Source organism: Nicotiana attenuata, chromosome 11, assembly GCF_001879085.1.
Source record: "Nicotiana attenuata strain UT chromosome 11, NIATTr2, whole genome shotgun sequence".
Classification (NCBI taxonomy): domain Eukaryota; kingdom Viridiplantae; phylum Streptophyta; class Magnoliopsida; order Solanales; family Solanaceae; genus Nicotiana; species Nicotiana attenuata.
This window is the reverse complement of record NC_031999.1, coordinates 1,175,378-1,193,649: the sequence shown is the minus strand read 5'-3', so window position 1 is coordinate 1,193,649 and position 18,272 is coordinate 1,175,378. Positions and strand designations below refer to the sequence as shown.

The following is an 18,272-nucleotide window of genomic DNA, read 5'->3' as shown; positions in this document are numbered from 1 at the left end:
TTTCTCTCCAAAAGCACTTTTTGAAAAACACACTTAGGAACAGTTTATAAAAACTTGGCCAAACACTAATTGTTACTCAGAAGTGTTTTTCAAATTAAATAGCCAAACAAAAACTGCTTCTCACCAAAATACTTTTGCGAAAAATACTTCTCAAAATAAGCTGAATTTTGCAACTTGGCCTAACAAGCTATATAGCTTTTTCGAAACAATATTGGGGTTTTGGAGTTCTCTTTTCAGTTTATCACTCAGTGTCTAATACTTGTATTGATGTTCTAATTAAGATTTGCAACGCGTAATATATATTAAACTATTAAAGTGAAAATCGCTCCTTGCCAGTTTTTTATATTCAAGGTTTACTCAAAATTTCAGGTCTAGTAGCAACAAATCTATTAATCACACCTAAATCCTTAATTGTTGTTTTTGAGGTCTTTGATTGAAATAATCAACTGTGAAATAATTATAAGCAAAAATAGTAGGAATATTTTAAGGCAAAATAGCCTGGTAGATACTTGTACTTGTTCGTGTTTGTCATCCCGGTCCCTATACGTGATAAAGTTTCGTCCAGACACTTATAGTTGTTCAAAATCGATATTTTAAACCCCTCTAACCATTGACCAAGTCTACGTGGCAACTTAATTGCTGAAGTGGATAAAATACGTGTATTTCACGCATATAAGGAGCGTGGACATAAAAATTTAATGATTAAAATAAGGAAAAAAATAAAAATAAAAGAAAAATACAAAAAATCAAATTAGAAAAAGAAAGAATGAAGGTGCCTAAGCTCTTTAATGGCGTCTCTGCTTCTCTTAGTTCTGCGGCCCACCAACCCCCCTCCCTTCTCCACGTTACTCCTCTTCCCCCATTTTAACCCAACACCCCCAACAACACAGCCCTTCCCTTCACATATGCATCCACCACAGATCCAAAACCTCTACTAGATTAGTAGCAGTTTTTGGGGAATTTTTTTCTCACATCCCTATTCCCTTACTTTGGAAGATAGCCTTTGCAAAGAAAAGAAATAGAAATAGTGGAAGAAGATTGCTTGTGAAACCTATTTTCGATTCGTTTTCATGTAGCAAAATTTCAGATTGTTTTGGGTGATGTTGGTCTTTTGCGTAGTCATTTTTTATGGCAGGTTCTTTTTCTCGTGGTTGATTGGTGGTACAACGGTGGAGTGTTGGTTGTGAAGAAGCTTTGTAGGTGAAGGGTGGTCTATTTTCGATGACTCTTTAGGTTGACGAATGGATCTGTTTTGATTATTGTTGTTGTGTTTCGCTATTTGGATCTTTAATCGAATTTTGGGGAGGAGACTCAAAGGCTTGTTTGTTGAGAATTTTCGAAATTCCATTGTTGGTCTTGCGAAGAACGAATCTATTGATTTGAAACCTCAAGTTGTTGCTTACATAGTATTAAACTCAGCTGGGTATTAAAATTTAGACTTGAAAATACAATAAACATTTGTGTTTGAGGATCAAAACTGGAGGGACAAGCAGAGACGCCATTAAAGCTCGCTTGAAGCTTCTGGGTATATTCAGGTTTAGAAGAGAGAACCTACTGTATCTCTTTTCTATGGGTTCCGTATTTTTGTAGGGTAGCCAGTTCTATTTTTCAATAGTTTATTTTCTTATGTGGCACTAGTAATGACGTGGCGTCCTACGTGTAGGAGATTGTATTACACACACTGGTAGCTCATGTCATAAACGTTTATTATACACGATTTGAACGAGTGTAAGTGTTCAATTGGCAAACTGATAAGTTTAGGAACCGGCATGACAAAGTGACACAAGTATAAGTGTCATTTAGGCTATTCTGCCATATTTTAAATTTAAGTTGAAAAAGTGAAATAATAATAGAAAGAGAAAAGAAGAAAAAAGTGCAAAAAGAACAATTATAAAACACTGTAAGGGTACTGACGACTGCTATAAAATGGCGTCATAATTTCACGTCACAAGCAGAAACCCTACAAATGGTGCCCTAACCTCCTAACACTTCTCCTTACTCCCCAACCACTTTTTCTTTATGAAGTTACGAGTAATTTATTATTTATTATATTAAGAAAAAGAAAATCTTGCTTTACATAATTGCACTTAGGATTTCGGGAAAATATCTTTATCATTCTGTAGCTTTCTGAATTTGCTTTACACTGTTCTTGTGATTTTCTACTTAATCATTATGATGTGACTGATGTGTTGAGTTATCTGTATTTTTGTTAGAGTTTGTTCATAAATTTGGTTGAAATTTGATTTTTTTTTTTTAAAAAGTTATGTTTGAAATAATTTTTAGAAGTTAAATTTATGTTTGAAATGTATATTACTAAAAAAAAGTATAGTAGTTTTGTTAGTGAAAAGGAATTTCAAAAATTGGTCAAACTGGTCTTTAGAACTCGGAAATTGTTCTTTAATTTTATTAAAAAGCTGATCAAATTCCACGTAAATAGTGTTTTTAATTTTTTATTTTAGAGAAAAGTAAAAATAAACTATGTCCAAACGGGAGCTTTACTTTTAGGAATTCCCGCGCGTGACTTTTTTTTTTTGTGTGTGTAGCTTAACTTTTAGGTTATGGTTTTAATCCCTCGAAGTTACTGAATTTTAACTTAATAATTTTTATATAATTCAATTAATTTTTAAGATAATATAAAATTTGACTTAAAGCAACTAAATTCAATCCACTCGTAACTCGTATTTTAGCTCCGCCTTGCGAATAATCCAGGAAGCTTTTATTTTCAAACTTTGCTGCATAAATCAGGTCACTTTCAACTTTTTTTCTTGACTAATATGCATTAATAGGAGCGTAATAATTTGGGAGCTCCTCTACCCTGCACTTAACAAAATAAACTAAAATAAAAAATAAAGCGATAATCTGCTATTTTTTGGGGTCAAATTACAAAATTTTATTCAACCAAATTTGTATATTTGCATCCACTAGTTCCATTTGGACTCAAGAACTAGTCATCTCTATTTCTATCTATCTAAGAGTATTGACTTTTGTATATACAATCAAAATATTTACCCTTAGCTAGGATAACTATTTAACCCATCTAATATCTTCCTCCAATTCTTGTAATTCTGTCCTCTGATGTGTAGTTGGAGACTAATTTCTCTAAGTCTTAGGTAACTCTACTTCCTTTCATTCTGAAATCCTCTGGCATTTCGTTCACTCCATATATGGTAGACTATTCCAGCAAAAGGCCATGCCAGTACCTGTGCTTTAACTCAGCTTCCTCGACACCTCTTAGACATCCAGTGTACTTCCTCATTCCATGCCTTAGGAAGTCTGTTTTCACCCATCCACCTCAGTAAAGAAGTCCAGATATATCTTGCATAGTTGCATTCAAAGAACAGATGAGCTAATGATTCTGTAACTCTCATGGAACATAAGACACAATCCTTTGGAACATTTATTTCCCATTTCTCTAGTCTGTCCACAGTTGCAAGTCTCTGTCTAATGGCTAACCACAAGATGAATTGGTGTCTAGGTAACTGTCTTGCCCCCATAGTGAGATTTTTTCAATGTACCTTCGGATATTGTGGTTGAAAAGATAGATAAGCTTTCTTGATGCCGAAACCATCACTCTTGCTATATTTTCCCAATTCCACCTTGTAGTCTCTGTTTTCAAACCAACTTCTTGCATCAAATATTTTCCTCACAAGCCAGCAAGCTTGTGATGGAGTTTTCATAGTAACTATATCCTTGTTCTTTATATAGTAACCATGTATCCATTGCACCCATAGGGATTCTTTTCTTGAAGTTACTGCCCATAACAGCTTACATATAGCTGCTTTATTCCACAAATTAAAGTCTATTAGCTTTAGACCCCCTGCTGCCCTTGGCATACATAGTGATTCCTATGAGATTAGTGCTTTCCTAGATGCTTCACAGCTTCCGGTCCATAAAAAGGTTCTGCAGATGCTTGTGACGAGTTGTATAACCTTCTTAAATAGGACAAAGATCTGAGCCCAATACGTTTGCATTTCAAATAAAATACTCTTAATCAATTGTACCCTTCTTGATATCATTCTCTCCACAATTGGCATACATTGTTGGATAGTTATCTTATTGGATGAGAGTGGAACTCCCAGGTATTTGAATGGCAGTTCTCCTGGTACAAACTGTCATTTCATTCAGAATCTGCTCCTTCAATTCTTGAGAAATCGCAACAATGTATAATGAACTCTTATCCAAATTTTGCCTTCAATCCATACACACTAGAGAAGTGATTGAAAGCTTGAAGCATTAGTTGAATGGATGTTCTATCAGCCCTGCAACACATGAGTAAGTCATCAGCAAAGCATATGCGCACTAGCTTCAGTTTACTGCATCTAGGGTGATAGTTGAAGTCCGGATTATACTGCAACTGTTTTAGAGATCTGTTAAGATACTCCATGATCAGCACATATAGATACGGGGACATGGGATCACCCTGTCTCATTCCTTTCCTTGCCACAAACTTTGGAGTAATTCCACCACTTAATAAGATGGCATAGCTCACAGTAGTCACACATTCCATAATCCACCCAACAAATTTCCCAGGGAACCCAAATTCTAGCAAGACAGTTCTAAGGAATTCCCATTAGACTGAGTCATACTCCTTTCCGATATCAACTTTTACAATGCACTTAGGAGAAACTCCCTTCTGCGTATAACCTTTTACCAGCTCATGTGCAACTATGACATTGTCTAAAATACTCCTTCCTGCTATGAATGCTGACTGTGAGGCTCCAATAATTGTGTCTACTACTGACTTGAGTCTGGCAGTGAGAATTCTTGCTATCAACTTATACATAGTTGTACAACAAGCTATGGGCTTATATTCCTTCACATATGTAGGTGATAACTGTCATTTTAACACGTTTTATGCCCATACTTGCGTATGCTTTATATATGATTTGCCATAAAATAAACCCAGAATGCTTATAAGTTGCGCTTGATTGTAGGTTTGAGCAACAAGATGACGAAAGTCAAAAATCGGCTCGAAACGGAGTGAAACCTGCTCAAGTGTCAAAGATCATGAAAGCAAGGATATTCAGAACTTGGTGCGGACCGCACCATCATGTCATGCGGCCGCACCATAGGAGTTCAGAGAGTTGGCATTCTCAGTTCCAGCCAATGCGGCCGCACTACAAGTTCACGCGGTCCGCACCACAAAAGTTCAGAGACCATCTCAAGCCACTCATGCGGCCGCACTACAAGTTCACGCGGTCCGCGCCAGTCATCATGCGGCCGCACTTCATCATTGTGCGGTCCGCGTCAACATCTTCAGAAGGCAAGTCTCAGAAGTCAAGCAACCCAGTGCGGCCGCGTGTCAACTTCGTGCGGACCGCACGGACCCCGCAGGGGTATTTTTGTCCGGTTTTTCTTAACTTAGTATAAATAGAATATTTGCCATTTTTAGGGTACGAATTAGATACCAGAGAGCTGCTGCACTCGTGAGACAAAAGTTTTAGCCTATTTTGGGCATTTTCATCTTGTTTTAACGTGGATTCTTGTAGATTTACATTCTAGTTAATTAATATGTTCATTTTATCTATTTCTTCTTCAATTTCTGTTGTTATTATGGTTAGCTAAACCCATAATCTAGGGTTGTGGCTCAACCCTAGTGTGGGTAATTAATGGGTATGATTGTTTAATGCTTGAATGATGTTGGGTGTTTGATATTTGGGTTAATTTTATGTTTTCACTTGGATTTGGTGGTTGCAAACACTAAGTCTAGCTCAGTGGGTCTTGACTCTTCTTGAGAAAGAGTGTCTATGACTCCAAAATTAACCCAACAAGGAATTGGGATGGATCTATGAGAATGGTAGTCCCAATTAACGGGTAAAATCTCGAGAGAGTAATTACCCAACTTGAACCCTAAGTTGCTTAGTTTGTTAGCCTACCCAATTGGTCTCGAGAGAGTCAATTGGGCAAAATCATTCTTTCTACCGAGAGGTGTGAGAGTGAGTGCTATCGTGCAACGGTTATATCATAATCCCCATAATCATCATTCTCGTATTAGGAATCTCTACCCGTTAGTTGACCACCTAGGTAAATGCCACGACCCTAGTATCTTTCTCTATCTTGCATACAACCTAGACTTAATATCTTAGCATAATTTAGTTATAATTAGTAGTTGTTAAATTATAGTTGATAATCACAAAAAGAAAAACCCAAAAGTGATAGAAGATCAATTAGAAGCAAACTCGCATTTCTAGGCTAAACAAATATCCAACTCCCTTCCTAGCTCCCTGTGGAAATTGACCCCGATACCACTATTGGGTAAAAGTATTAGCGCCCACTATTGAGTCCGTTGCGACCTAATCAGTAGGGTTGGTTACTTTTGGCACTTGGTTGAGAGTGGTGCAATTTGCTTCTTTTAGCATTTTCCTAGAGTCAAAGAACTGGAGAACAGCCATGCTCACCTCCTCCCCTATTACATACCAATTTTCTTTGTAAAATTCTGCGTTAAATCCATCCACCCTCGGAGCCTTATCATTTGGTAACTCTTTCAATGCCTGTAGGACATCCTCTTTTGTGACTGGTTGAATCAACATCAGTTGTTGGTCCCTCTGTAAACAAGGACCATTTTTGGCAATGTGAGTGTCTAAGCATGGCAGTTCTTGTGCTCTGTTTCCATCAAGTTTTGAATAAAACCGATGAATTCCTACTGTACTTGCTTTGGATCTGTTAGCTTAACTCCCTGCTCATTGCATATAGTATCAATATTATTTTTGGACTGCCTTGCTTTAAGTTGAGCATAGAAGAACTTAGAGTTTGAATCACCCCGTGTGATCCATACAGCTCTGGATATTTGTCTAAGGACTCTCTCCTGAATTATAGCCCATTTCTCCAGTTCCAGCTTTATCTCTTTCTCTTCTACAATCAGCTGTGTGCTGTAAAGATTTGTTGCCATTGCATCCTGAGTTTCTTTAAGCTTTACCTGCAATGCCTCCATTTTCTGATCCAGCTTATTCATCTCTTGATTCATTTGCTTGACAGCATGTTATACTTGCTTTAGCTTCCTGCACGCTCCATACATAGCATAACCATCCACATTGGTTTCCCATATAGATTCTACCACTGCTTTGAATGAATGTTGCTTCAGCAGAACATTGAGAAGTCTGAATGGTTTTGGCAATTTTTGTCTGACAATAGTAGTATTTAGTAGTATAGGAGAGTGGTCTGAGCAACCAGGATTCAAGTAATGAGCTTCTATACTACTATACATACTAAACCATTGAGCACTGCCAAATGCCCAATCAATTAAGCTATAGATTCTATCTCCATGATCCCTTTTATTACACCAAGAGTACTGCCACCCCTTTCTTTTAATCTGCCCTAGCCCAACTTCATCTACACAATCTTGGAAATCTTGTGTTTCAGTCTGTTGAACTGGTGCTCCATTAATTATGTCCGCAACAGATAATATTGTATTGAAATCCCCAAGGATGATCCAAGGATCTACCATCATATTGTTAATTGCTCTCACTTGTTTCCAAATGTCTTTCCTTCCTTCTATGGTGTTATAGCCATAAACAAATGTTTCATAACATGCAAATTGAGAGCTTTTATCCTTCACTTTGCAGTGAACAGTTTGGGGTCCTGAACTCTGTACATCAACCTCCACCTGTTGTGGTTTCCAGCAGACCCATATTCTTCCATTCGGACAACCTACATAATCACAGTGAACCTGCCACTCTGTCCCTAACTTCTTTTTTATTTTCTCTACTCTTCTAGCTTTACTTTTGTTTCTAGACAGCCCAAAAGAGCCACTTTATTCGTAAGCAGAAAGGATTTGAATTCCTTCTGCTTATAGGGCTTATTCAGTCCTCTAATGTTCCATGATCCAAAGATCATGGGGGCTACTTGGTCAGATTTGTGTCCCTTACCACATTGCTAGTGGTAACCTCTGTGTGTATTCTCAATGCACTGAATTTATTCCTTCGTTGGTTTCTTTTTGATATTCTGTTGAGGCTCTCTATATTCTGCTGGTCTCTTCTTGCAATCCCCTGTGACATGTCCAACTTTCAAGCAATCTTGACAGTACATTGGCTTCCATTCATACTCAATGTCCTGTGAGTAATATTTTCCGTCAGGTAATTCAAGGGAAAGTGAATCTGGTAGAGGCTGGGATATGTCCATCTCTATCAATATCTTAGCATAAGCGATCCTTTGCTCTTGAGTTGTTAGCTTGTCTGTGCAAATAGGATTTCCAATACAGCTAGCTATTCTACCTAGATTGCCAGGAGCCCAAAATTGGATTGGTAGATTTGGAAACATTACCCACATCGGAACAATTTGAGTAGATTCCTTATGCATTTGGAACTCTAGATCCCATTGTTTCAGAATGAAAGGTCTGTAGTTGAATGTGTATGGCCCTTGTTGAAGAATCGCTGCCTTATCTTCCTCATTCTCAAACTTGAAGATGAAATACCCATTGTTATGGAGAAATACCTGAGGTGTACTGACGAAATTCCATACTCCATACACGAATTTGAGCATTTCTTTGAAAGTAGGGTTTCCACCAATCACATACCCAATTAAAACTAGACTCCATTTTTGATTCTGTTCAGCTATCTCCTGGGGGTTTATAATTAGCTTAACTACTTTCACTCCATCTTTCAATACCGGTAGGTAGTAATTTAGCTTCAACCCCGTGTGTTGCTCTTGATTTTCTTTAACGATTTCAGCCATCGTAGGTTTAATTCCACTAGATGTTGCAGAAAAGGTCAATTTCCTCGCTGCATTCATAGCTCCTGCGATAATCTGCTATTATTAAGTGATAATCTAAATGTCTATATTGACGAATTTATTTTATTGTTTAAAACTAGTTAAGTGAAGGAAGGCATTACGAGCCAAAATTTGTCCACCCTCTACCTTTCTTTAAAAATAAAATTTCACTAAATATTAATTACCAAATTTCTATGGAAGTTCCAAAACAAGTTCCAATATGGATTTTCTACCAAAATAATCTTCTTTCCTGGCCCACACAAAATGGAAATTAATTAAATCGCCCAAACCCCATACTAACCTTGTTTACAGTAGGTTAAAATAGGGTTTATCTTGCTTAAGGCCAGGTTCTTTCCACATAAAGAAAGAAATATTTTTTGAGTCCCTGTTATTTTAACTTGACTTAGGATGATAATTAAACTGATCATTAGGACACTCTACTATACTACCAATTTATTTCTTCTTTACTCCACACGAATTATTGTATATGCTTATGAGTTTTAACTTTTACATACTTATCAATATTATATAAGAATTTTATTTTGGGTGTGCGAACAAAGTCCCACATTGGTAGCTGAAAAGATTGGGAGTCTACATATAAGGTGTAGGGATCTCTTAATGGTGTGGGGCCTTTTGGGAAAAACCGTGCGGGCTTGGCCCAAAGCGGACAATATCACACCATATTAAGAGTGTCATTAGGCCGTTTTAGCCCAACATTTTAAACTGTTACGTTACTTAAAAAATTACTGTACATGGGCATGAGAAATTTTAAACATATATTGCCTTTAGGTCATCAATATATATATTGTGTATATAAGTTAAATTCGATGCGAATATACAACAAAAAGCCAGCAACCAGTAGTACAAATTGAAGGTGAGAAAGAAACATAAAGGGTCAAGATAATTGATTTCACAGTCACAATGACCATTCATAGAATATAGACTTTCAATTATATATATATCTAACTTATCAACAAATCAAATCAAAGTGGGGGCACTTTAGAACATATCAATATCAACCTATCTACTCATCTATAACCAAAATTGTTCCTATACCAAATTGACAACCACACAATTTTGGACGGTCAATATACAAACACATTAATTAATAAAAACCTTTCTTGAAAAAGTAGGTTAGGATTCTATATATATGAAAACAATAGGAAGAAATGGAATGGCACGGGCCATTCTTTTTTCCACTAGAATAATAGTAATCAAATTTGGACCACGTTTGGAAATGTTTGGTTCTATTTAGTATTCATGTTTTGTCCCCTCCCTCTTCTAAATTTTTAACAATTTGAGATTCTCCACTTTAGTCTTTTATGCATATCAAGAAATGATGAAGTTGTGCTTCTTTATGAGACTTTGCTTAAATGCATTATTATATCTACCTGTTTCCCATAATCAGTCATCTAAATAAAAGAGAATTTTCAAATGTGACAACTGTAATAAACGGAACTAGGGGTGTCAAATGTGGGTGGATAGGACGGATCACATTTTTTGGGTTAATTTTGCCGCCCCTAACTATAATAACAGACTTACTGTAATCCTATAAGTGGAGTGGGAGAGCACTATGTATACAACTTTATTACTCCTATCTTGTAAAGGTAGACAGACTATTTCCGATAGACTCTTCGCTCAGGAAAAACATAGTCTCGGCATTATTGAAAAGAAATACAATATTGGATAAACCACGAAAAGGAAACAATAACACAAAGCAGTACCAACAACAATAAGATAACAAGAAAACTGAAGCAACAAAACAATTAGTAGTAATACAAAACTAAGTATAAGAAAGTATGAGAGTACCATTGATACTACAAATAAGAAAAAGGATCGCGACTATTTACGAGCCTTCTACCCTAGTTCTCGATCTCCACCCACCTAAAAAGAACTTGTAAAATCCTAAGCTTTCCTATTACTTTTAGTTGATCAAAAGAAGGTGTATTTTTTGTGTGGGAAGAATCTGAATATACAAGAAAGATGAGTTCTCTCTGAATTTGTTTGAGTCATAGCTTTCATTAATGTGATTGGGACTTTGTATTTGGAATTTACAAACGTTTGAATAGCTTAAAGATAAAATTGATTCTACTTCATGAGAACAAGGGCCCAATGGACAGCCCATGTGTATATTTTATTAGATTTGTCTTGCTAATATGTTTCTTGATACATTGTGGAAGCTTAGTGAAAGAGATTAATTTTAGTTTTATTTTCCTTTTCCCAGTTTCTATTGTGAGTGTACAATTGTCAAGTTATATTAATCACATTATCGTTTAATCATGTGTTTGCTCCATCAGACCATCACTATTTACTGTTAGTTTATAGAGAGAAGGTGCAAAATTTGTTGGAGAAAATCTGAATATACAAGAAGAACTCGGCCCAAATGGAAAACACATCTGTATATTTCATTGAAAATTAACTCAAATGGCCGCTCGTCCAACCGCTTAAACTAAAAATAGCCGGTGAAGATATAATATATGCATAATTTATATATTATATATGTATAATTATGTATAATCAATATATAAATTATGTATATGACTAGAAAAAGTAAATAATGAATATGGACGGCTATTTGTGTAAAGATCCCTTTCTCAGTAGCTTATTTTTGGTGCGTACTTCACGAGGCCCAAGTCTACGAGTGAAAGGAAGTATATTTTTTTAAAGGGATTTTTACATTCCTATACCATATAGGAAACCTTATTACCCTCAATGTTTAAGGTTTGATATAATTACATTTAGTGTACCAACTTACTAATTCTATACCATAGTGTATTTTAAGAGTACAATTAATGCAGCATATATCCTTCCTTAATTCAAGGCACCAAAAATGGGCCGTTTTTTTTGTTCTGTATCTTTTAGCAGCTTCTCTCATTCGTTTACATTAAACATATTCCTGAATATATTCCTTCTCCCTCCTTCTTTCACTATTTTCAACTTAACCTTCACCGTTTCTGAAAACTTTGGCCCCAATTTCACTGCAAAACATCAAAATAGGAAAATATTTTTATTGTTTTCTTAAAGAAGGAAAAAGGAAAATAATGAACTAGATGTAAATAGACGCATACCATGCTTGACCTGCAATTAATATCAATGTATAAAAGAGTTAGGAAAAATGAGTTTTGTTTAATTTTCCTGTTTTTCATAAATATTCTGGACATACTTGGTTTTGACTGAAATTCAGATTGAAACTCAAAGAAGAAGAAGAAGAAGAAGAAGAAGAAGACATATTGCAGAAATTGTAGATAAATTATAGATAAATTGTAGACCATTTTTTGCAGAAGATTTTGTAGAAGTTTTAGTCGTTTTGGATTTGTCAAAAAAAAAAAATTGCATCTACAATCAGAATACAGATAATCTACAATTTATCTACAACATATCTACAAACTGGATACATTGAATTTTAATATCCCAATTCCCATTTCAATTGTAGATAATTTGTAGATATAGTGAAAATTTTGTAGTCATCCATTTTAGGGTGTCAGACATTTTGAAATCAACAATTTCTAATCATAGATTGTAGTTTATTTTGTCGTATAAATGTAGAAACTTTGTAGATAATTTTGAAAACAACATTGCCTTATTCTTTCATTAAATTGATTTGTAGTTTAATTGTAGGCAAATGTAGTAATTTTGTAGATAATACCGTAAAACCATAATTCTATGCAATTTCGAACTATACAAACCTGCACTTGTGTTATCGTTGGTGATTGCCAATTCCATATTGAAATCTCGTACACTTATACATAACGAATATGAAGCTGAGTTTTTATTCTCCTTTTTTGGTCTCCATATACACACGAACCCCCATATCATTCTAAATTTGTTCGTTTTTTTGGGTTTCTAGATTGAGAGAAAAAAAGATGAAGAACAGATATATGATCGCCAATTTGATTTCTGAAAACGACGAAGAACAAAATATAGCAATTTTGAGTTGTTGAATCTCGAAGATTTGAATTCTACAATTTGAATTCAGTTCGTTGAAGATGTTCGTAGTTGAACCTTTTCGTACTTTTTGAAGTTGTTCGTACTTTTTTTTTAAAATTTTTGAATTGTAGTTTAAGAGAAAAATACGCAGATGAGAAATCTAATTTCCGTTTCAAAAATTGAATTTAATGTAGAATCTATCAATTCCAAGATTCTTTCCTGATTTTTAGTGCGTTTTTAAGGGAATATTCTGCTCTTTTAATACCTAATAAACGAATGGTACAGAAATTGTAGGAAAAATGTGGACTAGGCGGGTAATTTAGATACTATGCACATATTTGATAATAAAGTTTCATATATGGTATAGGAAGGGAAAAAATCCCTTTTTTAAATTATTTTTTTAATAAATATTTTCAGGTAAGATGTTGCGAAGTAACTTTATTTTTAAAGTTTTTACATATGAGTTAGCAGTTTGCAGAGTTTGCAACAAATTTTTTTATATTTGTATTGTTAAAAATTTTGAACATTCAATCTAAATTTATAAGACAAGGGTAGAATAGCCCGGGATCATTTAAAGCTCTTTGGAGATCTTTATTCACGATGGGAGACGCATATAATGTTAGGGAGAAATTAAAAAATAGTCAGATTTATAAGTGGTCATTCAAAAATAGCCACTGTTTCAAAAGTAATCGAAACTTAGCCACTTTTCATGTAAAGATAAATCTGAACGAAAACACTGTTCAAAATCCGGAAACTACTCCAGCATAATATATTGGAATTCCAGTATAATATACTGGAATGCCAGTATAATATACTGGAACTCCAGCATAAGTATACTAGAACTCCAGTATAATATATTGGAGTTCCAGCAAAGTATACTGGAATGGAGTTCCAGTATAATATACTGGACTTCCATCATATTTTACTGGAGTTCTAGTACAATATACCGGTCCAGCATAATATGCTGGAAGTTCATACACAGGTGCACCGATCTCTAGTATATTATGCCGGAACTTTCTGTGTTGCAGCAAAATAGTGATTATTTTTTAATGACTTTGCAAATGCTGGCTATCTTTGAATGACCAGTCCGAAAACTGGCTAGCCCGTGATATTTTTACTATAATGTTCTCTAGCTAAGACCATCCTTAATGTCTAACATGGTTTTAAGATTGACCTTTCACCACACTTTGACCACTAATCACCATTACCGTTACTATTGTTGTCCCATATCATTATAGACTATCGCTACTCACTATCCACCATCCACTATTATCATCCTCTGCCACAATCACCGTCGCTGCCAAACACAAATATTAGTTGTTATTATCACTAGCCAACATTTACAACCAACAACACCAACCTATGGACCGTAATAATCACCAATAACCACTATCAACCACCACTATATATTACTTATCATTATTATCAGTTATCATCACCATCAACCACCATCATTAAATATTATTGTCATATACCATCTACTATACAAATCACCACTATCAACCAACACCACCGCCAGCCACTACCCAATCGGCATCCACAACCACTATTGTTAGCCATCATCACTACCAACTACCATATAAATTTTTTAAAATATTTTATTAATTTAGTATTAGATAAATTATCACTATTTAATTTTTATTTATACTTATTAATTTATAAATAAAGACAAGTTACACATTCAGATGTAGAGAAAACAATCATCTTAAACATCATCGTTAAATATTATTGTCATATACCATCTACTATACAAATCACCACTATCAATCAACACCACCGCCAGCCACTACCCAATCGGCATTCACAACCACTATTGTTAGCCATCATCACTACCAACTATCATATAAATTTTTTAAAATATTTTATTAATTTAGTATTAGATAAATTATCACTATTTAATTTTTATTTATACTTATTAATTTTATAAATAAAGACAAGTTACACATTCAGATGTAGAGAAAACAATCATCTTAATTATTCAGTATTCATACTTTAATACAACATCTTAATATTCAAATGTGTATTTAGATTTATACGTTTTAATCTTAATACAAAAATTAATATTCATATGTGCATTTAAACTCAAAATTAATATTCAAATATGTATTTAAATTTAAACGTCTTAATCTAAATAAAAACAAATGAAGCTTGGTCAGTCAAGCAAACATAAGGGGCAACAGTTCAAGTCAGTCAAAGGAAACGCAACAAGCCATTAGCTTAATGTGAAAGAATTTAATTAGTCTACTTTATGTTGATGTCAAATCTCAGAAGTCTAGTTGTGCATCCACCTTCCAATGCAAGTTCTTTATTTGAATAGTCTGTTGGTTTAAGTTTGTTATAGCCTAAAATAGAGTGAATGAGAAATGGAGCGAAAAATAAAATATTTGAATTTCCCTCTTTGACTAAGGGACATTGTCCCATATTGAAGAAGGAAAAGAGTTTTGATGGGTATATATACAATTGCTCTTCTTCTAGCTCTTAAAAAGTTGAGAAGAAGGTAAGCCCCGCGCCGTCATCGCTCGCTCGCTGGACTTCTGCTTCGGATCTGATTGATTAATTTTTTGGACCAAATTTATTTGTTAAATATTAATATATCGGCCATTTTTGTAACGGTAATTCAAAAGTTTCCCTCCGATTTTATTTTTCCGTTTATTTTGCTCAAATAGCCATTTAAGTAATAACTGTTTTATGTGAAGGGTCATCTTGAAGAGTTGCATTTTGTTTAAACCCAATTTGTTGGCTATAAATAGCATGCCATTACCTTAGATTTTCCTTACGAAAATTTTAAATTCTCCATCTTTCTTCTGTATTGTTTTAACTTTAAAAAAGCAACAGTAAGTGTGATTTGCTACCGATCATTTACCTTCGCTGCAACATTGGGGTTTGAAAGTACTGCTACACCAGTGTGTAATCTGTTCTATCGTGGGAGAAAATAATCCATAACCTCGGGTACTAGGAGAAGATTAAGTTCCTTAAGAGAACACTGTAAATTCAGTTGGCTCGGATTAATTTCTTCTTCTTCCACATTCTGTTTCTTTTATGTTGTTTTTATTCTCCAGAATTATTTTACGAATACAGATTACTAACAAGCTTAAGGAACTTAATTTTTATTCTGTATTTGTGTTGTATACACTGTTCTAGAGGCTAAAACTTATGTGGTTTTCTACTCTCGGTTTACAGATTAAAGCCTTCGTTGTTTTCTACTCTAATTTTTATATTTTAACGTATATTTATTTTGTTTTATTACATGTTATTTGGGGATTAAAATCCTAGCAATTTTCTACTCCATTGGAGATTAAAATCTACGTAATTTTCTACTCCAGTTTATTCGATTTGAAGACATAAAAACTTCACCATATATTAAATATTTGTTTGTGTCATTCTTTTATAGAAATGACGACTGAGAACGAAAATCAGTTTGTTCCTATGGTGACTGCTGAATCGCAGCGGACTCAACCTTAGGAAGAATGAGCGCTAATACTTTTACCCAATAGTGGTATCGGGGTCAATTTCCATAGGGAGCTAGAAAGGGAGTTGGATATTTGCTTAGTCTAGAAATGCGTGTTTGCTTCTAATTGATCTTCTATCATTTTTGGGTTTTTATGATTATCAACTACAATTTAACAACTACTAATTATAACCAAATTATGCTAAGATTGTAATTCTAGGTTGTATGCAAGATAGAGAAAGACACTAGGGTTGTGGCATTTACCTAGGTGGTCAACTAACGGGTAGAGATTCCTAATACAAGAATGATGATTATGGGGCTTATGCTATAACCGTTGCACGATTGCACTCACTCTCACACATCTCGGTAGAAAAAGTGATTTTGCCCAATTGACTCTCTCAAGACCAATTGGGTAGGCCAACAAGCCCAAGCAACTTAGGGTTCAAGTTGGGTAATTACTCTCTCGATGTTTAACCCGTTAATTGGGACTACCATTCTCATGGGTCCATCCCAATTCCTTGTTGGGTTAATTTTGGAGTCATAGACACTCTTTCTCAAGAAGAGTCAAGACCCACTAAGCTAGACTTAGTGTTTGCAACCACCAAATCCTAGTTAAATCATAAAATTAACCCAAATAGCAAACACCCAACATCATTCAAGCATTAAACAATCACACCCATTAATTACCCACACTAGGGTTGAGCCACAACCCTAGCTAATGGGTTTAGCTAGACATAATAGCAACAGAAATTGAAGAAGTAGTAGATAAAATCAACATATTAATTAACTAGAATGTTAATCTACAAGAATCCACGATAAAACAAGATGAAAATGCCCAAAATAGGCTAAAACTTGAGTCTCACGAGTGCTGCTGCTATCTGATATCTAATTCTTGACCTAGAAATAATAACATATTCTATTTATACTAGGCTAGAAAAACTGGACAAAAATACCCCTGCGGGGCTGGCGCGGACCGCGCAGAAATGCAGCGCGGCCGCGTAGGGGGCTTGGACTTCGATCACCCACTTCTGAAGCTGGGGACGCGGACCGCGCAAAGAGGTAGCGCGGCCGCCCAGGCTAATGGGCGCGGACCGCGCAATAATGTAGCGCGACTGCATGGACACAAGCGCTGACCGCATAGAAAGGAGCGTGGACCGCGCATGGATACCCTTGAAATGTATACTCTCTGAATCTCCTAGTGCGGCCGCGCAGCAAATCAGTGCGGTTCGCGCTAGGTCCTCTTGTCCCCACTTCAATGATTTTTGACACTTGAGCAGGTTTCACTCCGTTTCGAGCCGATTTTTGACTTTTGTCATCTTGTCGCTCAAACCTGCAATCAAGCGCACTTTGTAAGCATTCTGGGTCTATTTTATGACAATTCATACATAAAGCATAGGCAAGTATGGGCATAAAACGTGTTAAAATCACAGTTATCAACTCCCCCAAACTTAAACCTTTGCTTGTCCTCAAGCAAATAAAATAAGACCCACCCCTCAAAAGGAAACATCCAAGTAATTCCAGCTTATCCTAAGGAAGCCTCATCACGCATCAATTGGGACTAACAATTGCCCTCAATACGAATGCATCATTAACACATTTTTAAACTTTTAAGAACTATGGATCAAATGTGACACAAGAGCATCAAGGGTTGACTCATTTCATCAAGGAGCTTTTCTCAAATACCTTGGTCATTGTGGAACCCAAACTCACACATCCTCAACTCTCCTTAAGCGAACCTCACCTTTTAGAGTAATGACACACAACCCGAGGTTGATGGATTTTTCACTCATTTCTCTCACAAAGAAGGTCATAAGTCCAGCTTTAGGTACCATATGCTTGCCCCTTATGTGAGTATCCACTAATGTAAGCTTCCCTCGACTCAAGATCATATAGGGCTTTTGAGGAGTCATTGTGAAGGCTTTTAGGTAAAGGTAGGACATGTTTTTGTTCATTTAGGTTCAATCTTCCCTTCAGCACTTCTTTTGATTCATTTTGGCATACTTTTTGACTCATTTGAGTATTTCACTTCTTTCAAGGGGTTAGAGAGACACATTGTCACTCTTTCTTTTGCAATTCAAACCTTTCTCCTTTTTCTACTTTTACACAACCTTTTTTTCACTTTGTTTTCTTTGAATCCCCTTTTTTTGGTTCTTATTCACTTTTGTATTTCTTTTTGTCTTTTTCTCTTTTT

General features: G+C 35.4%; 2 protein-coding genes across 2 annotated transcripts; both read right to left on the bottom strand.

The window, feature by feature from the left end:
* On the bottom strand, nt 6,294-6,952 carry LOC109234642. Its single transcript, XM_019400711.1, has 2 exons — nt 6,650-6,952; nt 6,294-6,545 (listed from the first exon to the last, which is right to left on the bottom strand). The coding sequence occupies exons 1-2, from the start codon at nt 6,950-6,952 to the stop codon at nt 6,294-6,296; spliced, it is 555 nt and encodes a 184-aa protein (XP_019256256.1).
* Nucleotides 7,912-8,670, bottom strand: LOC109234641. Its single transcript, XM_019400710.1, has one exon. It carries the CDS (start codon nt 8,668-8,670, stop codon nt 7,912-7,914), a length of 759 nt encoding a protein of 252 aa, XP_019256255.1.

Bases quoted from the DNA above. Each gene is read 5' to 3' on its own strand.
- LOC109234642 (XM_019400711.1), bottom strand. From the start codon at position 6,952: ATGAATAAGCTGGATCAGAAAATGGAGGCATTGCAGGTAAAGCTTAAA. The intron at 6,546-6,649 runs GTACAGTAGGAA...CCTTGTTTACAG, and splicing joins AGCTAACAGATCCAAAGCAA to AGGGACCAACAACTGATGTT.
- LOC109234641 (XM_019400710.1), bottom strand. From the start codon at position 8,670: ATGGCTGAAATCGTTAAAGAAAATCAAGAGCAACACACGGGGTTGAAG.